Raw genomic sequence first — 27253 nt, forward strand, 5'->3', positions numbered from 1 at the left:
GATGCATTTATGTGATGTTAGGATAAAGGTGACAGTGAGGGGTTGAAAAAATACTTGGACAGTATGAAGCCAGATGTCCACCCTTGCCTATGTTTTCTGAAACTCATTTTCTCCAAGTCAGTTGAGAGAACAAGCAGAAGGTGAATATTTGGGCCTAGACTTTTTGTTTACAATTCACAGATTATCAGACAAGTTTGAATATAAATGAAATGATACATAAGAGAAATTAGAAAATACTTGAAACTGGATAAAAATAAAAACAGATCAAAGTTTGTAGGATGCAACTAAAGCAGGGCTTAGAGGGAAATTTGTAGCATTAAAATGCTTCTACTAGAAAGGAAAGAGAAGGCTTCAATCAATGATCTAAGCTTTCACTTTAAGAAACTAGACAAAGGAGCAAATTAAGCCAAAGCAAACGGAGGGAAATAATGAAGAATAGACATCAATAAAAATGAGAACAGAAAAACAATAGATAAAATCAATGAAACCAAAAGATGATTTTTTTTTTGAGATATAATTGACATATAACATTGTATTAGTTTTAGGTGTACAACGTAATGATTTGATATATGTATATATTGCAAAATGATTACCACAGTAAGTTTAGTTATCTATCACAACACATAGTTACAAAAATTTTCCTGTGATGGCAATTTTTAAGATCTACTCTCGTAACAACTTTTAAATATGCAATACAATATTGTTACTATAGTCACCATGTATGTTACATCCCCAGAATTTATTTATCTTAATAACTGGAAGTTTGTACCATTTGACCACCTTTGCCCATTTCACCCACCCCCAATTTTTTATTGAAAAAATTGAATAAAATTAATAAATCTCTAACCAGACAGCCTGAGAAAAAAAGAGAAGACACAAATTAAAAATATCAGGAATAAAAGGAGGTATGTTAGACTGTACAGACATTTGAAGGATAATAAGGGAATACTGCTAATAACTCTATGCCTGTAAATTTGACAACTTAGATGAAATGGACAAATTCTTTGAAAAATACAATCTGCCAAAGCACACTCAAGAAAAAATAGATAACTTAAATATCTATTTTTATAGAGAAGATAGATATATAGACAACATATTTAGATATAGATAATATATTTAGATAAGCTAAATATCTGAGCTAAATAGTCTTACATCTGTTAAATAGTTTTTGTAGATAAAAACCTTCTAACAGAAAACTCCAGGCCCAGAGGGTGTCACTGGTGAATTCTACCAAAAATTTAAAGAAGAAATAATACCAATTCTATAAAACTTTTCCAAAACATAGATAGAAGGTTTCTTAGCCCTTGGTGAGGCCAGCATTACTCTGATAGGAAAACCAGAAAAAGACATTATGAGAAAAGAAAACTATAGGCTAGTATCCCTCCTGAACATACATGCAGAAATTCTCAGCAAAATGCTAACAAATCAAATCCAACAGTGTATAAAAGAGATTGTCATGACCAAATGGGGTTTATCCCGGGAATGCATACTGGTTCAGCTTTCAAAAATCAGTCATTTTGATTGACCATATCAACACACTAAAGAAGAAAAACCATATGATTATTTCTGTGGTTAAAAACAAAACAAAACAAAACAAGCCTTTTGACATAATTCAGCATCCATTCATGATAAAAACTCCAGCAAAGTAGTAATAGAGGGGAACTTTCTCAACCTGATAAAGTACAAAAAACCTATGGTTAAGGTCATAGTTAAAGTGAAAAACTGAAGTTGTCTACCTAAGAATGACAACAAGGCAAGGATGTTCATTCTCACCACTCCTCTTCAATCCTGGATATCCTAGCCAGTGCAGTAAGGCAAGAGAAAAAATAATACTGTCTATTCACAGACAACAAGATTAACTACATAGAAAAATCTTGAAGAATCTACCCCAAAAAAGCTACTAGAACTAGTGAATTTAGCAAGGTTGGAAGATAGAAGGTTAGCATGCAAAAGTCAATCCTATTTTTATATGTGCTAGCAATAAACCATTAGAAATGGAAATTTTAAAAACCTACCATTTATAATAGCACCAAAAGATGTGAAAGTCTTGAGTGTAAATCATGCAAAATATTTGCAAGATCTGTAGCTAAAAACTATAGAATGATGATGAAAGAAATCAAAGGAGACCTAAATGAATGCAGAGATATACCATATTCGTTAAGTGGTGTATCAGTGGTTTATTATTGTTGAGATGTCAGTTCTCCCCAAACTGATCTGTAGTTTTAGAGCAATTCCAACAAAATCTCAGCTGGACTTTTTTTTATAGAAATTGACAAGCTGATCCTAAAATTTATCTGGAAAGGCAACTAGAATATCCAAGTTTTTTAAAAGAAGGACAACGTTGGAAGATGTATACTGCCTGATTTTCAGACCTACTGGAAAACTACAGTAGTTAAGACAGTGTGGTATTGGAGAAAAGATAGACTTGTAGATCAGTGGAGCAGAATGGAAAGTCCAGAAATAGACCCACACAAATATGGTCAATTGATTTTTGACAAAGGTGCAAAGACAATTTAGTGGAGAAAGGATAGTCTTTTCAATAAATGGTGCTGGAACAATTGGATATCCATATGTAAAACAGTGAACCACGATCCATACCTTGTACTCTATACAAAAATTAAAGTGGATTTTAGACCTACTTGTAAAATATAAATGAAATAGTAATTTGACATCTGCTGTAGGCCATATTAGTAAATTATGGTATGTGCTGTTTGCTGTCAGGTTTAGAGAGGTAGCATTTGTAGATTGCCAGGTTTTTTATTATTTATTTTATTATTAACGCAAATGATATTCCTTAGTCTCTCCTAAAGTGATTGGTTTTAGTTATTACAGGTCCACTTAACCAAGACCTTTCATATAAGAGCTAGTGATACATTGGGCAGCTCAGGGAACACTCATTTGTTTAACGGGCCTCTGCTTCCCTGTGTACAGAATGGAGACGGTGTCACTGAACTGTATCTGTCACCTGGTCCATGGTGTCAGTTTAGAAACCAGCAGAATGATAGAATTGGGATGAATTTTAGAAATCATTTGTTCCAACTCTTATTTTATAGATAAACAGAGGCCTGTGAAGGGAAGGTAACTTTATCAAACTTAGGTAAACTAGTTGTGGAACCAGGATTAGATCCAGGTGTGTGTAGTTCTTGTTTGGGTATACCCTACAATGTTTGCGCTCTTTGGAGAAAGAGGGGCAATTAAATAACCCGAAAGTAGTGTCTGTTTATGCCCATTGTGGATTCAGACTGACGTCAGTTCTTTGCTACTTGGGAATATGCTTTAATACTGATGTAGAATCCTCTCTTAGCTAAAATAAATGGGAAATACCTGGTGAGATTATTGTGTGACTATCTACCAGGAGTGATAGAAAAATGATTTAGAAGGCTAAACTGCTGCTCACTATATGATGGACCAGCCTTGGTACCTGATCTTCTAGTGTTGACTGATAACAGTCAGCCTATGCTTTTCTTCCTCTTTTTCTCTGATTCTCTGACATATAAACCACAATTTGTGTTGTATGTTATTTAAATTCCACAACTAGCTGGATGAACAGTTTTAATCGGAAACCCTGACTCTGAAATAATTTTGTTTGTCCATATTTCTTTAGGGGCCCTGGTGAAAACAGATGAGCAGGAAGTAATCAACTTTTTATTGACAACAGAAATTATCCCTTTGTGTTTGCGCATTATGGAATCTGGAAGTGAACTTTCTAAAACGGTATGTGCTTTTGACTTAGATCCTATATTGTATTCACACGTAAACTACTTCTTTATGGTCCTGGGATCGTTTTCTCCCTCCCTTCAGGTTTTCTTGAAACTTTTATGAATATTTTTTCTCTTTTGAATAAAAATTGTTCCAAAATGATCATTAAAAAACCCAGACCCTTTAGAAAAAAATCAAGTTAAACACTGAAGTTTTCTCTTTTCTCTGAATCCACTTCTCAATCCACGTGTGTATTATTCCATACTTTTTTTTTTTTTTTTTTTTGCTGAGGAAGTTTCTCCCTGAGCTAACTAACATCTGTTACCAATCTTCCTCTTTTTGTATGTGAGCTGCCACCACAGCATGGCCACTAACAGATGAGTGGTGTAGGTCTGTGCCTGGGAACCAAACCCAGGCCACTGAAGTGGAGCGTACTGAACTTAACCACTAGGCCACTGGGGCTGGCCCCAGACACTTTTTATGCATAATCAACTGTGTGTGTGTGTGTACATATATATATGTATATATATATATATATGTATACATAATTTGAGCTTCTGCCTACTTTCCACATCAACAATGAATGACAACATGACTAGATATAAAATTCTTATCTCATTTTTGCCTCTCAGAACTCTGTTGCCATACCCCTGATGTCTTCTGGTATTATGTTGTAGTGAAATCTGGGCCAGCCTAATTTTTCCTTTTGTTAGTGAATTTGCCTTTTCTGTGTGGGTATCTATAAGTTTTTTAAAAATTATTTTCAACTTCATTTGATACTCTTATGTGAGATTCTTTTTCTGGAAGAGCATACTCCTTGTATCTATTTTTTGTTAATTTTCATAGTTTTCTCTTTAATTTATTCTGGCCTCTTGCTTCAGCAACATCAGTTATGCTGTATTGTCTATCTTTCTTACCTATCTTTTTTTCCCCTCTCTATTCATTTTTTATATTTTTATTTTATATGTGATTTTTTTCTCAAGGCTGTTTTTCCATGTTGCTGACTACTTTTAGCAGTATCCAACCTCTACCTCTGAAATATGAAGTAGTCACACTGAATAATTTTTAATTCAATGAATATTTATTACTGAGTTGGGTGTAAGCAGATGTCATGATTTGAAAATTTTTTATTCTGAATATGCAATACATACATAAAGTAAAAAATTCAAATAGTACAAATAAATATACAAGTAAAAGTAAATCTCCTACCTCAACCTCTCAGTTCTCCCCAGTGGTAACCAGTGTTACCACATTCTTGTATCCTTCCAGAAATATCCCGTGTATATATGTAGCAGTATAATTTTTTTTTTCAGAATGCATGGACTGTTTCTTTTTTTTTCCCTTTTTACTGAGGAAGATTGGCCGTGAGCTAACATCTGTTGCTGATCTTCCTCTTTTTTCTCCCCAAAGGCCCAGTTCATAGTTGAATGTACTAATTGTAGGTCATTCTAGTTCTTCTGCGTGGGATGCTGCCTCAGCATGGCTTGATGAGCGGTGCATAGGTCCATGCCCAGGATCCAAACTGGTAAACCCCCAGGCTGCCAAAGTGGAGTGCGCAAACTTAACCACTCACCCACGGAGCTGGCCCCCAGTAGCAGTTTAATATTATATCCATTTTTTTCCCCTAGTCTCTGCCATCTTACTTCTCATGTCTTTTCAGCTCTTTGAATTTTTTTATCTTTGAATTTTTTTTAACTTTTTTATAGTCCATGTTCTCTTCAATTTCTTTGAAAATGTAGATAATTATTACTTGTTACCTCTTGTGGCTGTCTCTGCAAAAGTTTCCATGTGGGAGCAGTTCTATCCAAGATTGCTATTTGTTTAAAAATAATGGATGGAAAGAGAGGTGGTATGAGCTGACGCTGCCAGCTTTTAAGTCAAGTATTTGCCTGTGAATACTTTTCCACTGGGTCTACCAGTCTAGCATATGTGTGTTAGGAGGTATTTAGACCTCTGTCTTTAGTTTTTGCTCAAACACACAAAGCATAAGTGAGATGTGATCTATGTTCATGATTTTCTTCTCTCATTTCTTCTCTAATTTTACTTCTTTTTGTTAATTTCAGTGGATTTCTGGGATAGGATTGGAATGGGTACAGCTGCACTCTGTCATCTTTTATTAGTTGTTGCCTATGAATAGGTTTTTCAAGTTGGCTTCTTCTGGCTGGGGCAAAAAAAGACCCGTTTCTTCTTTTGTGACATCTCTTCCTCTTCAGGGAACCCCCCCAGTCTAATGATCCCTCCCCTATTTACATTCCTTGCCCCTTACTAGTATTAATCCATCCTTAATGTGTATAGTTTCCCATTGGCCTTTATGCTTCAGCTAGAATAGTTCTCACATCCTGCCTTTTATGGTTAGTAGTCAGTTCCTGGCTTGTTTTTCTTCCTTTGCTCCATCTAAACATGAACCTGATCGTGTTCACTTTTTATGTACAATACTTAAGTCTAAGGCCTTGCAGTAGTAGGCAGCCAGTAAGGCAGAGATTCTCAATCAGGGCTGTGTGACATGATCACCTGTGAAATGTTTTAATAATGTAGATGTCCAGGTCCCGTCTCTGACCCACTGAATCTTTCTCCAGGTTGGTAAAATCTGGACATTTGTGTTTTTTACAAGTCCCCCTCAGCAAGTGTATGATATAACTTGTTTTGGAGAGCTCTTTGGCAGTATTCACTGTAAACTTAAGCCTCCCCTGGGACCCAGCAGTCCCACCCCTAGGTGTCCCCAGGAGAAGTGAGCTCTTGTGTACATCAAAACATGTACAAGAAAGTTTATAGCATTTTTATTCATAAAGGATAAATAAAGTCCCAAAGTAAAGAACATAGTAATTAAGAAGAATGAACTGATATATACAACACGTGGTAGGCGTTACATTGAGTGAAAGAAGCCAGACACGTTTGAGTTCATACTGTATGATTCCATTATGAGAAATTTGAGAACAGGCGACACCAATCAATGGGGATAAATCAGAATAGCAGTTACCTCTCAGGGAAGGATATTGACTGGGATAAGGCACAGCGAACCTTCTGGGGTGCTGGAAGTATGTGGTTGTGGTTCACAAATGTGTACACAAGTAAAAATTGATCAAGATACACTTAAGATTAGTGCACTTTGTGCGCTTCACACATTTTACTGTGAATATGTTTGTGTTAGTTTCCTGTGGCTGCTGTAGCAGATGGCCACAAGCTTCGTGGCTTAAAACAACACAAATGTATTCTCTCACAGTTCTGGAGGCCAGAAACCGTGAGCTGAAGCCAAGGTGCCGGCAGCGTGCTGTTCCCTCTGGAGGCCTTTTTTCCTTGACTTTTCCAGCTTCTAGAATTGCATTCTGGGGCTCATGCCCCACCTCCTCTGTCTTCAAAGCCAGCAGGGTAGCATGTTCACATCTCTCTCTGCTTCTGTCACATTGCCTTCTCTGTGGTCAAATCTCCCTCCACTGCCCTCTTATAAGGACACTTGCAAGTACATTTAGGGCCCACTTAGATGATCCAGGACAATTAGTCTCCCTCAAGATCCTTCACTTACACAGCAAAGTCTCCTTTTGCTTATATGGCAGAGATTGGTGATTAGGACCTCGATATCTTCGGGTGCCATTGTTTAGCCAACCACAATGTTAAACCCTAGTAAAATAAAATAAATAATTCCCCCAGTTGGTTCTAATGAGCAGCCAAGGAAGAGAATTGTTATAATAATTGTTTGACTTGAATTAAACTAGTATTTTTTTTTTAGGTCATATTGGTTTATTACATTATATAAATTACAGGCATACATCATTATATTTTGGCTTCTGTATAGACTGCATCATGTTCACCACCAGAAATCTGGTTACCATCCATCACCATACACATGTACCCCTTTACTCCTTTTGCCCTCCTTGAGGATATTCTTTATTACCATAGGAACAACTTTGGAAGGGAGGCTTAAAAATCTTATTTCTTAAAGATCTTGTCAGAATAGAAAAAGCCTTAGTTACCTCATTTGGAAGAGATGAAGCCTAGCTGAATCTCTGAAATCATCTTGGCCTGTGGAAAAGAGGAGACACTATATTCAAACTAGGTTTGGATCTCAACTCTGTGACTTAGTAGCTTTGTCACTTAGGACCTTAACCTGACAAGTATGTTACTGATTAGCAGTTACACGTGACACATAGTAGGTATTCAATAACAGAAATTCTCTCTGCTTTTGAGAATCTGATAATTCCCCATAACCTACCCTTTTATGTAAAATGAGAATAACAATGGTACCTACCTCGGGAGTTTATTGTGAAAATAAGATAAGGTGTGTTATGCCTTTAGGAAAAATTCTGGCACATAGTAAGTGTTCAATATGGTAATATTTAGTATTAATTTTTTGTACTATGCGTATCTCCTTGAATAAGTTGTATATAATGCAAGGGTCTCTGCTTAATTTTCTGACTCATGGTTATTCCTGAGAGAAGAGTGGACAGTTGGGAAACAAGTCTGAGCAACATTTTGAACTCCTTAATTTTGTTTTACTCCAGGTTGCCACATTCATCCTCCAGAAGATCCTCTTAGATGACACTGGTTTGGCTTATATCTGTCAAACATATGAGCGTTTCTCCCATGTGGCCATGATCTTGGTGAGTTTTTTCATTGACCCCCTTTGCAACTGCTTCTCGTCACATAGCTTAGTCCCTTTGCAATTGACACTGAGCAGCTTCAGTCTTCCAGCTAGAAATAACTACCCTGGAACTTTGTATAATGATTCTTTCAATATCTGATCTGTGGTGTTAACTAGGATTATTTTGTGTTTTGTGTGTTTCTTCCTACCCCACCCCATTTTGGGAGAAACAGGGTAAGATGGTCCTGCAGCTATCCAAAGAGCCTTCCGCCCGTCTGCTGAAGCATGTAGTGAGATGTTACCTTCGACTCTCGGATAATCCCAGGTAAACATTTACAGGATTTATAGGACTTGGGAGAAATACTCTTGCAAATGGTTGCCCCATCTCATGGCATGCCTCCTATATCTTTAGGACAGAGAAGAGATATGACCGTATGTGGTTTGTCTGAGACAGAACTGGATTTACTCCTTTTGACATCGCAAGTGCTGAATTAAAAAAATCCATCAGAGTTGTATCTCCCCACTGTAACTCTGTACCCTACTCTAAAATTCCAGAGAGTCCAGACAGTTCCCAGGGAACCTTATGATACGTTACGCCTGTGGTTTGAGCTTTCTATTGCCACTCCAGGTGGTCAGAAAGAGAAGTCTGTTTTCAAAGATCTCTAAGAACAGAGCCCAGAGGGCTTTTGAATTATATTTCCAGTTCTCTCTTCGATTCCTGTAAAGTCCTTGAGCTAATTATTTTATCTCCCTCTGTTTGTAATCTTTCTGCCAAAAATCATACATTGTAGGTATAATGCATTTTAGAAATGTTTGACCTTTTGCACTGTAAATTCATAATTCAAACTAAAAGCCACTTGCTCAGATTCTGCTAAACCACATAATGGGATGATTTCTGTGTTCCTAGGAACGGGGATAACATGATTTAATGTGAATTCAGCCTCCTCCCACTGAAGTTATTCAAACCCTAGCTGTTTCTTCAGCCATTTTGTCCTGTTCTTCAGTGGTTCCTGTTTTCACCAAAGTTTTAAAATAGTTTATTTAAAATACTACTTGTACAAAGAAACTAGTCTGAGTACAGAAGCCATAGCTTTGTTTAAAACAGCCTTATAAATAGTTAACATGTACCTTTTTGAGGTTTTCAGATTTGACTTTCTGACGGTCATCTTTTAAAGAAAATGAAATATTTAAAAGTTTATCTGATAATGCTGCTGCCATAGTTTTGTTTTTACTGCTCAACTCTTATTAGAGATTTTAACTTTAAAACTGAGGCAGTTTTTGGAAAGACAATTTATATTAGTTTAGAATTAAAGTTCTTTAATTTATCATACTATGAGGTAGGTCATATCCCCTGTTAATGTACTGATTTAGGAAATGTCTCATTTACTATAATCCATGTATTTCTAACATGAGTATGTTGACAATATTTACTGTAATAAGTCAGAAAGCAATTTGAATGAAGTAAACTATTTCACCACTTTATTCCATTTTGCCTTGTCATAAAATTCTACACTGGGGCATTGTTCTGAAACTGAGCCTATGCCTAATATAAGCTTTAAGGAATTTTAGTGGCTTCTTAAAGTAACTCGACAGAGCTGTAGATTCCCAGGATTCTGTATGTTTATGTCTAAGGAAGGGGCTCTTCACTGTCCCCCAAATGTGAGTTTATGTGTTGGTCTCCCTGGTTGGTTGGTTTGTTTCTGATGTAGGGCACGTGAAGCGCTCAGGCAGTGCCTCCCTGACCAGCTGAAGGACACGACCTTCGCCCAGGTGCTAAAAGATGACACCACCACGAAACGCTGGCTTGCACAACTGGTGAAGAACCTGCAAGAGGGCCAGGTCACCGATCCCCGGGGTATCCCCCTGCCCCCTCAGTGATCCTCCCCTGTCCCCTCCCACTACTCCCCCAAGTTGGGGAAGGGAGGGGAAACCTGCGAGGAAAACAGCTCAGGTTTAATGCTGACCGGAAATAGACAACCTCAATGCTGAACTGCACTGGAGAAGAGGGGCGAGGTGCCCCCGCTGAGGTGTATGAGCTGCCATCTCGGGCTGCCTTGAGGACCTGGGCTCCCTCTGTTACTCCCAGGGAACGGGCTCCTGACAAAGCAGTCCGCCACCACAGCCCCAGGAGGGTGTCAACACCAGCAAATGCTGTATTTGCAGCATGCCCAAGATGACCCTTCTCGCCCACCTCACCTAGCCACTGGCAGGGGGGACAGTGGTGACAGCAGCAGCACTCTAGGCATGCTGAACGCCTGGGACCAAGCCATGTGGCGTTTCTATTTTGCCTTCCTGGAAGACTCAAGATGTGTCTCTTCGTTCTCTCTCTCAGTATTTGTTTACTTTGGTTTTTTGTTTTTAATCTCAGAGAGAGGTGTATTTAGTGGACACAAGCTGTAATATTCAGCAAAACTTTGTCAATTGGCACTGTTTACAAGTCTGTTAGCTGCATAAGCTCAATAAAAAGTTGGTCTGGGCATTACATCCCCTCCAGCAGGCCAATAGCTGCATGAGCTTTGGGAGGAATGGGAGATAGAGGAGAGATAAAAAGCCAAAGGACAGCAGGAAGCCACCGCCTATTTCCTCTCCCTTTCCCATTCTTCTGCCCCCAGGTCTGGATGCCACAAGGACCTTAACCTTGTTTCTGGCTTTAGCTGCTAGCTTTTCCAAATCTCAGTGCTTTTCCCTTTTTCACTTCCCTCCTATTAAACTTAAAACAGACGTCTTAATTCATCAGGCTGTCCTGGAAGGGTATTGCACTGGGGGAGGAGAGGCGGTGGTGACCTCACCTTCTATTCAAATTCTCAAAGATATTTCCTGGATGACTTTTAAAAGGGAGGTGCCTGGGATTAAGATGGTAGGCTACTTGATCCTATTCTTTGCTTTAGTGTGAATTTCTGCAGCTCCATCTGTCTTCATGATTGTACTTGAAGCAGTATTAGCTGAATGAGTTAATTTTACTCAGATGTAAGATGGAGGGCTGGACTCTGCTTGCTCACTAGTCTCCCCCCACCTTTTTTTTTTACACATTCCCTCTTCGTCTATGGGAATTACAGGATTGCCACTAAAATATTTTCCACTTGTTCAAATGGTGTCAGAGAATCCCCCTTCCTTCTCTGGAGCTTTGGATGACTCTGTTCCCAGTCCAGAGCGTTGAATCTGTAACCCGATGTAAACTGCCTTGCTTCCACCCAGTCCTTCCCCCTGCTGACACCTGTTCTCTCTCTCATCCCTATTTCCAGTGAAAGATGAGATTGTTAATGCAACTCTAGAGAGAGACGCAGTATTTCATGTCCACATCTCACACAAATGAAGGCGTCTCTGAACAAGTTTGGGGAGGGGCAGGCTCGGAAAAACCTTTGCTGAGGCAGTTTTGCCAACACAAGGGCTCTTTCAAGCCGACTTTCATAAAGGGAGCCGGCCTTGTTAGTTGGCTTCTGTCTCTTTAGAGCCCAGAGAGTAGTAATTAGGTAGCCTAGATGTAGGAAGGGTGGAATAAGCACTTATTCCCCTGCCTTCCAAAATGAAGAGGAGAAGCAGGCCAGCTCTCAGTGATCTCAGACCTGAAGAGAAGAGGTCTTGGAGAAGGCAGAGAACAGCATGGACCGGATAGACTCTTGACTCCCTTCTGCCCACAGTTTGTGATCTGCAGAGTCCAGCTAGGGTAACCCTGATTTTTGCCAACCACCTTCCTGCTGAGCCAAAGTTTTCTCATTCTCCCTCCACTGGGGAAGCAGCTGAGGCCCAGGGCCTTGCTCCCTGGGAAATTCTCTCTCCATCTTTTCGGTGCATTGGCCATGTTACTGTGCCAATAGTGTCTTAATTCTTGTTCCATCTGTTCTCAGCTAGCCTTGAACCCCACATAGGAGTTGTGGGGAGGGGTGGAAATGGGTGTTACTCCTTGTAGTTGATCCTGATGTGTGTGTTTATAAAGAGACCCCTCCCCTCATTTTGTGTTTTCATCCCTCTTACTCCCTCAACAGGATTGAAATAAAACATGCTTCTGTTTTTATAAAAATAATTTTTCCTTTAAACCGGAGAGTTTATTTTGTCAAGATAGAGCTATCTAGGCACTTTGGTCAGGTGATCCTTATCTACAGTGCCTCCACCCTTTGTCCACCTACACAAGCACACTGCCCTGCCAAGATGGTTCCTTTGTGGATAGGTCCTTTGGGAGAGTCTTGCTGATGTATAAAAGCTGTTTGGGAGGCTGGGATGGTGCCCTTTATCTGGTAAGGTGTCTATTCCTGGGACAGAATCTCACTGCTGGCTCTAGTGGCCAGACCTTAGTACTGGTATAGGAGAGACTTCTGTAAGTGAAGACGTAATATTTGAAACATTTTATCACAGACTTTAATATTCGTTTCCTTCTGGGGTTTAAGACTTAGAGGAGCACCTCTCCAGAGCTGTTTCCAGGCCTATTCTGGGCTCTCAGTGGGACAGAGCCAAGCTCTGCTTCCAGCTTCTTTTTTGCAAGGCTTTAGAGAGCATGTAACTGTTTCACTGGTGGAGCAGGGCAAGGACAGACATTGGTAGCCTTCAGAGCCTGCCTTCCTTACTATCCTTCTGTGTATATGACTCCCTTTCTCACTATTCCTGTGGCTCAAAAGCTGGGAAAGGCAGGGAGATACACAAAGCTATTGCTATCCAAAAGCCTAAGGAAAATATTTGGACTAGGAAACCATAGAATGAAATGAGATTTCTTTTCTGAATGTTGTGGAATTTAATTTTTTAAAAAATGTTCTAATACATTTATTTCAGAAGCAGATGTAACAGATAAGTTGAACAACACAATTAACAAACCTAGCGTAACTGACATAGAACACTGTGCCCTAAACCAACAGTATGCATATTCTTTTTAACCACACGGGAAGCATTTACCAAAGGTGATCACAGCTGGACCAGCAAGCAAGCCTCAAAACATTTCAAAAAATTAGAATAGAATGTTCTATAACACAGTGGGATTAAGCTAGGAAAAAGAAAACTGGAAAGTCCCTGTTTAAGAAACAAGCCATGCAGTTCTAAATAACTCATGGGTTACAAAAGAAATCACAGGAAATTAGAAATAAATTTTAATTGAATGATAATGCAGGTGTGCCATATCAAAACCTGTGGTATAGAGGTAAAGCCATACATAAAAGAGAAATATGCATTACCTTAAATTCACATTACAAAACATAAGGCTGAAGTCAGTAATCTAAATTTTCATGTCAAGAAACTGGGAAAGAAAAGCAAATTCAAAAAACAGAAAGAAGAATACAAAAAAAAAAAAAGCAAGCAAGCAAAAGTCAATGAAATAGAAAACAAATGTAAAAAAAATCGTTGAAGCCAAAAGTCATTCCTTTGAAAACCGAAAAAAAATTTGATAAACCTTAGTAGACTGATCAGAAAAAAAAGAGTGTGTGTCAACAGTGTTAGAAATGGAGTAAGGGACATCACTCGTATCTTTCATCAATCTTTAATAAACTTCCAGAGTTTTAGAAAAGGAACAGATCCCAATTCACTTCTGAAGTGGTATAACCCAGACACCAAAACCCATAAAGGCTATTACAAGAAAAGAAACCTGGGGCCAAACTCCTGTGAATGTAGGTGTAAAATTCCCAGACGAAATAAGCAAATCTAGCAACATGCAAAAATGATAATGGAGGGCTGGCCCCATGGCCTACTGGTTAAGTTTGGTGTGCTCTGCTTCAGTGGCCAGGGTTTGGTTCCCAGGTGTGGACCTACACTGCTCATTGGCAGCCATGTTGTGGTGGCCAGCTGCATACAAAATAGAGGAAGATTGGCACAGGTGTTAGCTCAGGGCGAATCTTCCTTGGCAAAAAAATTAATAATGCATCGTATCTAATTTGAGTTTACTGCAAAAATAAGATTGATTCAGTACTTCAAAACTAATCAGTGCAATTCACTACAATCAACATATAAGGAAAATCACACAATCATCTAGGTAGATGCAGGAAAGAATGCTGTAAAATTCAATACCTATTCATGATTAAAAAAAAAAAAAGTTGAGGGACTGGCCCCGTTGCCAAATGGTTGGGTTCACATGCTTCGCTTTGGGAGCCCAGGGTTTCACCAGTTCAGATCCTGAGCACAGACATGGCACTACTCATCAGGCCATGCTGAGGCAGCATCCCACATAGCACAACCAGCGGGACCTACAACTAGAATATACAACTATGTACTTGGGGGCTTTGGGGACAACTATGTACTTGGGGGCTTTGGGAAGAAGAAGAAGAAAAAAGAAAAAAGATTAGCAACAGATGTTAGCTCAGGTGCCAATCTTTAAAAAAAAAAAGTTGGAAACCAAGAACAGAAGGGTGCATCCTTAATCTAATAAAAAGTATCAACAAAGACCCTACAGTAAACCTCTTGATAAAATATTGAAATCATTCTCCATGAGATGAGAAATGAGATAAGGATGCCGACTGTCACATATCCATTTCATTATCTTGGTCCCATCCAATGCGATTAGCCAAGAAAATAAAAGACAGGATTATAAAGGAAAAATGCTGACAACACATGATAGTATACGTAGATAATCCAAAAAACCCTACAAACTCTTAAGAATTAAGTGAATTTAGCAAGGTCACAGAATACACAGTCAATATACAAAAAGAAATCAACTACATTTTTCTAAATACAACAAAAAAATTTTCAAAAATATAGCTTTTTATAATAGCTATATTCAAAAGATTTCAAAAATAATAGCTATTTATAATAGCATAAGAAATCAAATAACTCGAAATAGATGTATCAAAAGATATGCAGAAACTTTACATTGAAAATAATGAAACGTTCTTGAAAGAAATTAAACACCTACAAAAATGGAGAGAGAGATCATCTCCATGGATTGGAAAACAGTATTGTAAGGATCCTAATTCTCTCAGATTGATCCACTGGTTAACTAAAAATCCCCACAGGTTTATTTTCGTGAAAATTGCCAGGCTGATTCTAAAGTTTGTATGGAAATGCAAAGTGCCAAAACAGCCAAGGCAATCTTGAATAAGGACAAAATTGGAATTTTCCACTCCCAGATTTCCTCCTTAACTTTTCAATGTTTTTTGTTTTGGTGAGGAAGATTGGCCCTGAGCTAACATCTGTTACCAATCTTCTTCTTTTTGCTTTAGGAAGATTGGCACATAGAATATTCCTCTATTTTGTATGTGGGATGCTGCCACAGCATGGCTTGATGAGTAGTGTGTAGGTCCACACCCAGGATCTGAACCCCCGAACCCTGGGCCACCAAAGTGAAGTGCATGAACTTAACCACTATGCCACTATGGGCTGGCCCCAACTTTCAATCTCTTAGTAACACCTTTTTGCAGACATGACTCATGGCTAGCATATACTTGTATTTTGTTTTATGACCTTTTCTGAGAGCTTTGTCTCTAACTAGGAAATATTACACCATTTGTATTTTTTATCCTAATTTCTGTCATCATGTTCTCTGGTTTATTTTATACCTCCTTGTTCTCCCTCCACTTTTTTGTTTGTTTTTTAATTTTCCTGGAATGGAGGAGTAGCTGTACTTTTTCTGGCCTTTTGAAGTTTTATATCCTGGCTTTTAGTTCTACAGGTGGTCTCATAAGAATTATTTTTTAGATGGAATTCAATATTTTGAGTTGCCTTTTTGCCCACCGAGAAGATGGGCTTTATTTCAGAAGTTTGAGTAGTTCGGCTGGGTGGGCTAAGGAACAGTTCTCTGAATCCCTACCCTGACTATTCTGAGAAGCAGAGATGTTCAGAGCATCTCCCCTGGGTGTCAGGAGGAAGGTCTCGGCTGGCCTGGCTGGCAGCATGAGACTACAGTGTTTAGGTCTCCCTCTGCCAGCTGCCCCTTCATTTCAATTTAGGGCTTCTAGGCCTTTTTCTGGGCATGGTTCCCAGAAAGTCCCTCTGCTGCTGCTGCCCTGATCAGGTTTCTGGATCTGTTAATAATAGACAACAGTGGGGGAAGGGCTAGGAGCATTATGGAAATAGGAACAACTAAACCAGATGGACAGTTCCTGTGCCCAGGGCCCTGTCTGTCTGCTCCCTTCCTGGATCTAAACAGCATCCTGCAGCGGGCATGTCTTCTAAGTCACACTTTGGAGCCACACTAACCTTGTGACGGTCTCCAAGGGCCTGCCCTGAAAATCCGAACACACAATCTAGGGAGAACTGGTGTGCTTATGAGAATGCTGAACCCAAATACTTGAGATCTGGGCTCTTTCAGAAAACCCAGGATGAGAGACAGTACCTCTCACAGAACACCCAGAGGGGAAGGAGGTTGGGCAGCAATTAGGGAAGGCAAATAGTGACTCAGAAAGAGGCAAGCCGTAGATAGTCCTGGAGTGTAGAAGAGGAGTGAGGAATGTGAAGGGGAAGCATGGAAAAATAAGGACATGAGGTCTTGGGGAAGTAGAAATGGGAGAGCAAGATACACGTGTGAGACAGGGCCTCCATTAAATAAATCTGAAATCAGCGGCTTAAATTTTGGTGCCCTCTAGTCTTCTGTTCGCTAGGAATGGCCTCCTTCTTATGCCTCCACTCCCCACGTATTCCTCCTCCTTTATCAAAACCTACTCTCAGTAGAGTATGGTAAACTGAACCTAGGTGTAAATTATGAAAGGCTAATAGGGCTTCAGAAATTATCAGAAAAATTTGTAAAATATATTGTAAAATATAACAGATATAGAAAACTACAGAAAGGAAAGCTGTATCTTAAGAAGTTATTATAAAGTGAAGACCCATGTTAGTGCCCAGGACCAGAAATAGAACTTGGCCAGCTATTCCAGAAGCCAGCTGTGCCCCACCCCATCACAACTCCTCCCTCCTCCCCAAAGTACGCAGTATCCTGACATTTATGGTAATCACTTAGGAGGATTTTATTTTAATGAGACTAAAGGTTTAGCTATAAATATTCACTAATGGTAGAATGTTAGGCAGTTGAAGGGTGTTGGGGGGAGCCATGGCAAAACCACATCATTTCATACAGTTACTTCCCTCTTTGCCTGTGATTCAGACACACCTCACTAGAAAGGATCCCACAGAGGTCCAAACACAGGGCTGTGCCCTATGCCCTCACTATCACCCACTGGTCCAGAAAGAGCCATACCCTGCAGTCTTCCCCCAGACAGAGCAAAAGCAGGTTCCAGCTCACAGTGCTTGGGAGAGTGCAAGGGACTGGTTGTCCCTGCTGCTGACACGGGAGTCGGGGATATTGCCTATACTTCCCTGGACCTCAATTTCTCACTGTGAAGGATGGGGCTATAATAAAGCCCTTTACAATCCCCTATTCCTCTCCTAACTTGGTCCCCTTTCCTCAATCTTGGTTTTTGTTTCAGCTGCCCATTTATTCCCCCTTGTAAGAAGCTCATTACCTTCCTTTCCCCAGTTGGGTGTCTTTCCAGTCTTGTGCTCCTCTTTTGCCGTCGATCCTTACACTCCGTGAGACTGCTTCATCTCTACAAAGACCTTTATGAACACGCATATATGTCCTTGCACATTGAGGTGCTGAACAACTGCTCGTAGAATGAATGAATGTAAAGGAAGAATAAGTGGATTGTTTCATACATTCATGTATGCATTCCTTCAATATTTAGCAAGTGCTAAATCTAGCGAGTGCATAGATACTCACCCGTCCCTCTGCACTCCAAGATCATTCCTCTCCTCTCTTTCTCCTCATCTTCCTCCTTTCCCATCCTATTTCTTTTTTCCTCTCCCTGTGCCACAGAACTAGACTGAGTGCCCTGCAAGGCAGGATGCAGAGACACAGAAGCAGGCTGATAGAAATAGACACCATGGAAAGGAGCCAGATGAAATAAGGGCAAAGACAGCCGTATAACGTGCTGAGAGAAATGGACCAGAATGAAAAGTAGTGATTCATGGAGCACTGCAAGTCAGACCCTCCTTGGGTTTCATTTTGAGAGCTACTGTGGGATTGGGGTCAGTGAGGGCTGGCATCCAGATGAAGGGCAGCCAGGTTCCTCCTCCCTGGAGATGTAGTGCCCGTCAATCCCTCCCCTTAATCCTTTTCTATCCACCCCACCCCCACTATTCCCTCACACTGACCAATGTCCTGGGCCTTTAAGAATTGGAGGGGCTGGACTGAGGAGAGCTCACACCTCTCCCCACCCTACTCCTTCCCTCTGGCTGTAACTGCCAGTCACAGCAGCAAACTGCGGTAGAAGAGGGAAGGAAGCGAAGGATTGCAAGAGGAGCAAAAGAGAAAAGGAAGCTGGCAGGGTTTCCTCGTCCCACAGTGGATAGCATCGCGGAGCTCACAGACACAGGACTGCTACCCTGCCCACGGTAAGGGCCTGGAGGCTCTGACCAGCCTCTGCTCCAAGCTCTTCCTTGCCTGAGTCACTAACTCTGCCCTCCGTAGGTTTACCCACTCTGATTAAATTGTACCCTGGACTCCTTTGCCCAAACAGGTCTACAAGACTCCAACCTCCTGGTTCTCTCTAGCTTGGCCTCTTTGACTTATGGCTTTCCCCCTGCTGTGTCAGTCACTTCTTTATATGGGGTCCTCGTAGCTGCCCAAGGCTGCCACTCAGAAGTGAGCCCCACGCTAGTAAGAGAAGGGAGAGAATAGGAGCCTTGCTTTAGGTAGTTGGACTACAACTTCCAGAACTGTGACAGGAGGGAGTTCAGGGTTTCCCAGGCTTGCCTGTGTGTCAGGGGTGCTTGGTAAAGATAAATATTTCTGAGCTCCATCCTTGGAAATGCTGATCTGGTAGATTTTGAGCGGGCCTAAGGAATCTCTATTTTAAGACACTCTTCAGGGGATATTGATATAGCCAGGAACCTCTGGATTAGACACGTAGAGTCTTCGAGCTCTGACATTCTGAGGGCTGTGACCTGTGACCAGAGCCATTCTGTCCTCTTTAAACGAAGTAGGTCAGGCATAATCCTGCTCAGAAGCAAGAGAGTAGACAAAACGATTTTCTTCCTGCCTGCCCTCAGAAAGACCTGAGACGCCCTGAATTCCCCTGTAATGCCATTGGCACCACTGGCAACTCTGCCGAAGTCCATCTAGACACAACCCACCTGGAAGTTGAGGACCAAATCTTGCTCGGCAGCCCTGGCCACTTCCCACCTTATTTTGTGTCTCTGTTTTCTTATCTGTATTGTAGAGGTAATTATCCATATCCTCAAGGATCTCCACATACATTTCTAGGGGTGGACAGTTAAGACCCAATCTCTCTGACTCTCAGTCTTCATCCTCTGCTCCTTGCCTCTTGCTCTTGCTCCCACTCCCAAATCCTTTGTCCCTTCTCTCCTAACTGCACTTGTTATCAGCTGCGATCATCCTCATCCTACCTTCAGACACCAGAGGAAACAGCAAGACCTAGAACACCTAGGTTCTAAGTCCCATTCTCTGGGCAGTTTGTTTGGTCAGTCTCCTAGGATACAGGGGAAAGTGAGGCTGAGCAGAGGGACATGCTGCTGAGTGTCTGAACCGAAGTGGCCTCCCTCCTGGACCACAGTCTCAAATCCTCACAGGGGACGAGAACCAGAGCTGTTGGGGACTGAAGGAGAAACAAAAGAGGAAGAGGTGATGGGGAGAAGGGATGAGGAGAAGGATGAGAAGAGGAGAGCAAAGAGAGGCTGCCTTAAGTGAGCAAACAGGGAGGCAGGGAGAGGATCAGGAGAGAGAAGAGTGAGCTGGGGAGACAGAAAAGGGAGAGTCAGGTAGAGGATGGGCAAGGAGAGAAAATAGGAAGAAAGAAAAGAAAGGCTATTGAATGGGATATAGTGGGGACAGAAACGATGGAGGAGAGAGACCACACATCCATGTCTCTCGTTGATTCTTAGCTCTGCTTTAACCTGCTTCCTAAAGAAAGCCCTTTCTAAGGGCAGGGTCTTGCTAAGATCTCTGAGTTGGTCATATGGAGACCTTGGTTCTAGTTCCACTTCTGCCACTTAATTCATGAGGTGATTCTAGCAGTTCAGAGAATCCTTCTAGTCCTCCAGCCCCTTCTCTATAAAATGAAGTCCAGCTCTGACTTTCTGTGGCTCCCTGAGTCGAAATTGGCCCTCTTATGGCCACACGTCACCTGGATACAGGTTTAAAATCATGTTTCAGGAATAGGAGCAGGACTGGAAGAGCATGCCAAGCCCTGGGGTTGGAAGAGTTTAACAAAAACGGATGAAGTAATTTTTTAAGGCTGGCTTGAGAGGAGGTAGGCTCCCAAATAGGGGTGTTCTGGCACTTAGGCTGTGTTCTCAAGCTTCCCATGTTTCAGGACATCATTGTGAGGCTCCTGGAGACAGGCACAAGGGAAGGTAATTCTGTCTTCTCCCAGGACCAAGGACCACCCCATCCCAGAGCCCCTGTGCCTCAGACATGGGAGCTGAAGTTCAGAGAGGAGATAAGGCAGGAGGTTGACAAGGGGATTAGACTTCATTCCCAGGCTAACTCCACCCCCACCTAGAGTCTGAGGACCTGAGGCATTTAAGAGGGGCCTGTTACTTCCTACTTCAGTCTTCGTAGCTTTGGCAAGCTTCAGATTCCAAACTGTGCATCTCTGCCCAGAAAAGCAGAGATGCTGTTCTGTCTTTCAGGGAGCACTCTAAGTCCCTTCTTCCATTCAGAGGTTCTTCTGGTCTCATCCAGGCTCACGTATTCAGCCTCAGCCAGCAAAACCTTTTCTTGAAATTGCCCAGTGTTCTCTTTCTCCTGAGAGCTGCCTTGAGTTATCTTTCCCACTTGGGTTACAGGCTGATTCTCCGACCTTCCCCTGTCCCTCTGGGCACCAGCACATTGCTACTCCTTTAGAAAGTCTTCTCTAGGTCCCGCAGTCAGGGAAGCTTATTCTCAGTGACCTCCATATTCTTCCTAAAGACTTAGTCACCCCTGGATGACTTTATAGGCTCTTCCCACTAAAGAGAGATAGAGCACTAATATGCTATGTGACCTCGGACGAGTCACATCACATTTCTGGACTTCTGATTTTTCTTTTGTAAAATATATGGCGTTAGCTGCATGATGTTTTAATGGAGTGCTAACTGAATGATCGCTTTAGAAATTCCTTTAGTTTTTTACATGTTCACCATTCTCAAAATTTTAAACTTGTCAATTAAAAAATGCAACATTTCAATTCAAGTCTAGATCCTTTGCTTATACAAAAGCCTAGAGTTTTATGTTTCATAAGCTTTGCCAGTTTCAGAATGATTTGGTCAAGAGTTGAGTGTTTCTCATAGGGGCAGAGCTAGAATCAAAGTGGCCACATATCACATCTTTTAGTTCTTTTCGAGGGAAGTTTGTTCTTACCTACTGGGACAACTTATCCAGGTTCTAAATTAGCATATATCTTAACGGAGGTACTCTTTTTTAGTAGGTAGAGAAAACTTGAAAACGATGTAATTTATCTGGTCCATTAAAACTGTAAGAATCACTGTTATGAACAGGAGTAGAAAATATGCTTTACCATGTGAAGGTAGAAGAAGACGGCTTATTTAGCTAAGTAGAGAACTACGTGTTGTAGAAGAAACAAAAGAAACGCTCTGCCCTAGCCCTGCAGGAGCTGGACCACCTACGTGGGCACATGGAGAGGGCCCCCAGAATAGAGAAGCTGGGATGATTCCACCTGGAGAAGAGAAGGCTAGGATGCAAAGAGATCCCACATTCTGAAAGGGGGCAGCCAGCAAGATGGTGGTCCCTAATAACGAGGAGCTGAGAAGTGTGGCACAAGGTTACCTAGTAGATTTGGGATACTGGGGAGGAAGGGAGTATTTGTCAGAAAGCCCTAGTTTAGCCCTGTCAGGAGATGGCTATGGGAAACAGCAGATGCTCTCGAATCAGACACACTTGGCTTTAAATTCTGAATTCCTATATGACTTGAGGTAGCTTTCTTAGCCTCTCTAAGCCTCGGAGCTACCGAACTCAGAAGTAAAAAGAGCTACAGACTCTGCAGATGAAGTGCCTGACGCACCGTGAGCAGTCAGGAAACACTGGTTTCCTTTTCTTCCTCCCTTGATCTGTTATTCTAAGACCACCAAGATTAACCCAAAGCCTTTTGCTCCTCCTGGCTCCTTTAGGTTACTCTAGCAGCAGCTGGTGGAGCAGTGGGTCATGGCGTTCCTGCTGCAAGGCCGTGAGTACCACTGCAGGAGAAGAGGGCTTGGGGAGACAGCCCAGGGACAGGGAGGAGGCTGGACCCCTGTTCATGAGCTCCTCCTGGGCCCTCCACCCTCCCCACAAGCTACCCAGCCCCTGCTTCTTCTGGCCCAGGGCTGCCTGTCAATCAAGACCTCCTGCTGATGCAGAAAGGCATGTCGATGCGCAAGGTGAGGTCCAAAAACTGGAAGAAACTGAGATACTTCAGGCTTCAGGACGATGGCATGACAGTCTGGCATGCCCGACAGGCTGGAGGCAGTGCCAAGCCCAGCTGTGAGTGATGTGGATAGCTACGGGTGGGCACGTGGATGGATAGGACCCTGAGGAGCCCAGCAGCCTGAGAGCAGGGGAGGGACCAGGGTCCTACGATGTGCCCTTGTGCCATCCCACTTGTGTCTATGTCTGAGCCTGTAAAATGGAAATTATAACAGTACTTGCCTCTAAAGGCTGTTATCAGGATTAAATTAGTTGCTGCATGTAAAGGGCTTAGCAGAGTCCTGGCATATAATAAGGCTCAATAACTCATAGGTCGTGTCTTGTTTTTCTTATTATAATAAGAGCATGATGTCAGGCATCAGACTGCCTGGATGAAAGCCCTGGCTTGCCACTTTCTAGCTGAGTGGCTTTGGACAAGATACTTAGACTAAGCTTCTGTTTCCTCATCTGTAAAATGGGGACTCAACAGTACCTGCCTAGTAGGTTACAGAAACTCAATAAGTTCATGTATAAAGCACCTAGCATTGGACCTGAAACACTGATGCATTTAATAAATGTTAGCCATAATGAGGAGTATTTTTTAATATCATAAATGCATCATAATAGTGTACATCCTATTGGTCAAACACTTTATAATCCCTGTAAAAATGTGATCTTGGGACACATCTAAGAGAGTGCTTTAGAGGCATAATCAGAGCTCACGATCCATACCACCCACAGCCGAGGAAAGAGGGTGGAAGAATTTCTCTGGCTCCCTCTTAGACATCTGGAAAGAGGATGTCCTCAAACCTAGAATGGGAGAATTGAACTTGGGCACACCTCATGCTTTGGTATAACTGCTTCTGACCTGCAAGTGTGTTTCCATGCATCAGCCCCACTGGTCCTCATGTGATCACCATGTGGACTGGCCATGGAAGGGACCATCCTTTATTTAAGATGAGGACACTGAGGGGTTAAGTCATTTTGGTTGGTGTCACACTGCCAGCTGTGGCTGGTAGCCAGATCTTTCCACTCCCAGTACAGGCCCCTTGCCATGCTGCCTATGAAAACAGCGATGACTCACGTGGAATCCTGAATCCCAGGAGTCTACGTCTCTCTGTACTAAGGTTTTTGGGGTTTCAGCCTGAAGAAGGTGGGGTTCCTCCTCCCTATGGCTTTACAGAGAAAAAGGGAGTACTGATCCTTGACCCTAAGCCCCTGCGATTTGGCAGACTCTCTTTCTCAGTGCCCCCACTTGCTTCTTCTCTGGCAGTCTCAATCTCTGACGTGGAGACAGTGCGTGAGGGCCATGAGTCTGAGTTACTGCGCAGCCTGGCAGAGGAGTTCCCCCTGGAGCAAGGCTTCACTGTCGTCTTCCATGGCCGCCGCTCCAACCTGGACCTGGTGGCCAACAGTGTTGACGAGGCCCGGATCTGGATGCAGGGGCTCCAGCTGTTGGTGGACTTTGTCACCAGCATGGACCAACAGGAGTGGCAGGACCAGTATCAACAGGATGGAGTCAGAGTGGGGACTGGGGGTCACTGAAGGAGCCAGATGCTGCAGGGCTAGGGACAGGTGGGAGGCGGGGCAGGGCTAGGGAGGCCCAAGAGTCCAGATGGGGTAGACAGGGGCAGCTCAGGCCAATGTGAGGTTGAGGATACTGAGAGAGGAACGGAAGCTTGAGGTGGCAAAGACATAGCCAGGCAGAGTTTGGGCTTGAATCAGGTTTGGGGGAAGGGACAGTATGAGACAAAGGACCAAACAAGGTGCTGATCCTGAGAGCTGAACAGAAGATCCCAGTGGTGTTAACTACATAGGAGTGGGAAGCAGCGCCTTAGAAGGCTTAGTGGTGTCAACTGACGTCAAGTTACCTAGATCGTACTCACCTTGTACACCAGTTCATTCATTCATTCACCATCTATTAAGCAGAATGTATCAGGCACTATGCCAGGATTTAAGGGTACAAAGATTAGTGAGACTCAGATACTGCTTTAGTCAGTGGAGAGGATGGAATTGTGTAAGTAATCTAAGTACCATGGATTTATAACCAAGTGTTATGGTACTTAGGTTATTGGTGGGCATTCGAGGGAAGGAGAAGTATTTAATTCTTGTTGAGAGGGTTCTGAGAAAGCTTCAGGGAGGAAGTAGCATCTGAGTTGAGCCTTGAAAATGAGTAGAATTTGAACATAAAGAGAGGAGGAGGGAAAGGCACCCTCACCTGAGGGAACAGCGTGAGTGAAGGCCCAGAGATAGGAAATTGAAGAGCAGAAGAGGGAGTGGGACGTCAGAGAGCAGGGAGTGATGAGTCCGGCTAAAGTACAGGAGGACCGAGATGTGCTGACAAGGCTGGGTTGGGAGCAGATCACAGCGACAAAGGGGATTTTAACTTCTATGTTAAGGAGTTTGGGCTTCTTTCTTCAGGCAACAGGGAGGTTTCTGCAGGCACCTGAGCCATGCAGGAACAAGGTAGATTGGTGCTTTCGGGAGATTATTCTGGAAGCTCACATGGAAAATGAATTGGCATGGGGGAGAGACTGGTAGCAAAAGTAGGGGAGAGATGTCAATGGATGAACATGCACACACATCTGCACACACAAACACACACACAGTGCTTTTACCTTGACTCAGTCCTGGATGGCTGAGTGACTGGTTCCAGCGTGGAGACAAAAACCAGGATGGTCGGATGACCTTCCAAGAAGTCCAGCGGTTACTGCGCCTGATGAATGTGGAAATGGACCAAGAATATGCCTTCCAGCTTTTCCAGGTGAGTCTTTTGGGGAAGGATGTGCAGAAGCCAGCCAAGGCCACATTCTCATTTGGCCAGAATTACTCTGACCCTACCCAGCAACACTCATTTGTTGAATCTCTCCCATGGGACTTAGCACAATGCCAGGCTCAATGGGAAGTGTAGGATAGCATTGTTACTCTTCTGTCTTGTGGGAAAGATGATTCACAATCTTACAAGATGTAAAAAATATGTTATTACATCAGACCTCAAGGACCTCTCTGTCCATGGCCAGAATTTCACAGGTGCCCAGTACAATGGAAAACTCCAGCTGGGGGTCTGGCCCCATGTCATAGTGGTTAAGTTCAGTGCACTCCGCTTCAGCAGCCCGGGTTCACCAGTTTGGATACCGGGTGTGGACCTACACCACTCGTCAGCTATGCTGTAGGGGCAACCCACATGTAAAGCGAAGGGAGGTTGGCATGATGTTAGCTCAGGGCTAATCTTCCTCAGTGAAAAAAAAAAAACATAGGAAAAGAAAACTCCAACTGGAATGTGAGTAAATAGGAGAAGGGATCTTCTGATGTTTTAGGGAGCTTTGGGAGCATTTAATTCTTCCTAGTTGAAATTTTTCTCTAGCAGCAAATGGTATGGCTGAAATTTTGCTTTTTACTTATTGAAGTGGTTTCTTCTGTGAACTCTAAATGGCAGGAGTTCTGTGGGAGTTTTCTGGAAGCATGTTTGGATCCATCTGTCAGTATGATTGGACAAGTCAAACCCATAAAGTTTGCTGCTAAAGGGTTCATCCACTCTCCCCTATACCCTCTCTTGCAGACAGCAGACACGTCCCAGTCTGGGACTCTGGAGGGAGAAGAATTTGTCCAGTTCTATAAGGCATTGACTAAGCGTCCTGAGGTGCAGGAAATCTTTGAAAACTTTTCAGCTGATGGGCAGAAGCTGACCCTGCTGGAATTTGTGGATTTCCTCCGAGAGGAGCAGAAAGAAGGAGACCATGCTTCTGACCTTGCTCTGGAACTCATCGACCGCTATGAGCCTTCAGAGAGCGGTAAGAGGAGCAGGGTGGAGAGGCACCAGACATGGGCATGGGGAGGGGGACCATGATTAGAAAGGTCCAGAGACAAGCAGGCTTCTGCTGACTCAGGGAAGACTGAGTCCACCCCTACCCCGGACCCCTGGCCAGTCATCTTCATCTCATTCACCCACTCCTTTGGATGGAGAGCAGCCATTTCCTGCCCGGATAGGACAAGAGTCTCTTCTGTAAATGCTAGATCTCTCAGGAAGAACATTCCATAAATCCCCTTTCCTCTACCATGCTCATGTTTTACATCCTTCACTTTCAGGAATTTCTTCCCAGTATCAGCCATTGTCCTCAGTGGAAATGGAAAATCCTTGGTCCTCTTGCTTTGGCTCTTCTCCTCTAGTGCATATGATTCTTTTTCCTCTAGTTCCCTTCATGGTTCCTGTCTGCTGTCTCTTTCAATGCTGGCTCTCTGCCCTTTCCTGGGCTTTCTCCAAACCCTCCAAGTTGTTCTTGAGTCTTTAAGCCCCTAAGCCAAGAAGCTAGTCAGTCTTTGGCTGAGGGGGATGAGGAGGAGGCCAGTCATTCAGCTTTGAACAAGCACAGCTACAATACACCCTCTGTGCCCTCAGACTGTTCCCCTTACCCCTTCAGTAGATACCTTCCTGCCCCCCATTCCCTCCAGGAATTTACTTTATTAATAATAAATGGTTTACAAGGTACTTTCACATCCCTTACTTCATTTAGTCCACACTACTACCTTGTAACTCAAAAGCAATAGTCTTTATCAGGCCTTTGCTAAGTACCCCTTAACGTGCTAATATTGCTACATGTCTTTTCTCTTCTAATCCTTCCAAAGGCCCATTGAAGTGGGTTCTATTATTGTCAGCTGTGCCAAAAAGGAAAAGT

The 27253-nt window shown here is 42.5% G+C and overlaps 2 protein-coding genes and 1 long non-coding RNA gene across 21 annotated transcripts in view; 2 read left to right on the forward strand and 1 right to left on the reverse strand.

The window, feature by feature from the left end:
* The window catches only part of CNOT9 (CCR4-NOT transcription complex subunit 9), a 27872-nt gene extending 15579 nt beyond the window's left edge, over window positions 1–12293 (forward strand). Inside the window, exons 5-8 of one of the 2 annotated variants that reach the window (XM_008536826.2) lie at window positions 3605–3714; window positions 8196–8294; window positions 8509–8600; window positions 9985–12293. In XM_008536826.2, coding sequence (XP_008535048.1) covers window positions 3605–3714; window positions 8196–8294; window positions 8509–8600; window positions 9985–10153 — 470 coding nt within the window. In that variant the 3' untranslated portion in view covers window positions 10154–12293. Of the gene's footprint in view, window positions 1–3604; window positions 3715–8195; window positions 8295–8508; window positions 8601–8687 lie in introns of both variants that reach the window. The other variant, XM_008536827.2, reaches the window with a different exon arrangement.
* On the reverse strand, window positions 5369–17999 carry LOC103561955 (uncharacterized). Its single transcript, XR_547594.2, has 4 exons — window positions 17898–17999; window positions 17641–17781; window positions 7668–7716; window positions 5369–7314 (listed from the first exon to the last, which is right to left on the reverse strand). It is a non-coding gene; the product is annotated as an uncharacterized lncRNA (long non-coding RNA).
* Window positions 14993–27253, forward strand: part of PLCD4 (phospholipase C delta 4) — a 23026-nt gene continuing 10765 nt past the window's right edge. For 17 of the 18 annotated variants that reach the window (XM_008536817.2, XM_008536818.2, XM_008536816.2 and 14 more), the window contains exons 1-6: window positions 14993–18571; window positions 22307–22362; window positions 22500–22658; window positions 23854–24082; window positions 25215–25344; window positions 26140–26371. In XM_008536817.2, coding sequence (XP_008535039.1) covers window positions 22341–22362; window positions 22500–22658; window positions 23854–24082; window positions 25215–25344; window positions 26140–26371 — 772 coding nt within the window. In that variant the 5' untranslated portion in view covers window positions 14993–18571; window positions 22307–22340. Of the gene's footprint in view, window positions 18572–19662; window positions 19821–22306; window positions 22363–22499; window positions 22659–23853; window positions 24083–25214; window positions 25345–26139; window positions 26372–27253 lie in introns of those variants that run through there. The other variant, XM_070618277.1, reaches the window with a different exon arrangement.

This window comes from Equus przewalskii, chromosome 5, assembly GCF_037783145.1.
Source record: "Equus przewalskii isolate Varuska chromosome 5, EquPr2, whole genome shotgun sequence".
NCBI classification, from domain to species: domain Eukaryota; kingdom Metazoa; phylum Chordata; class Mammalia; order Perissodactyla; family Equidae; genus Equus; species Equus przewalskii.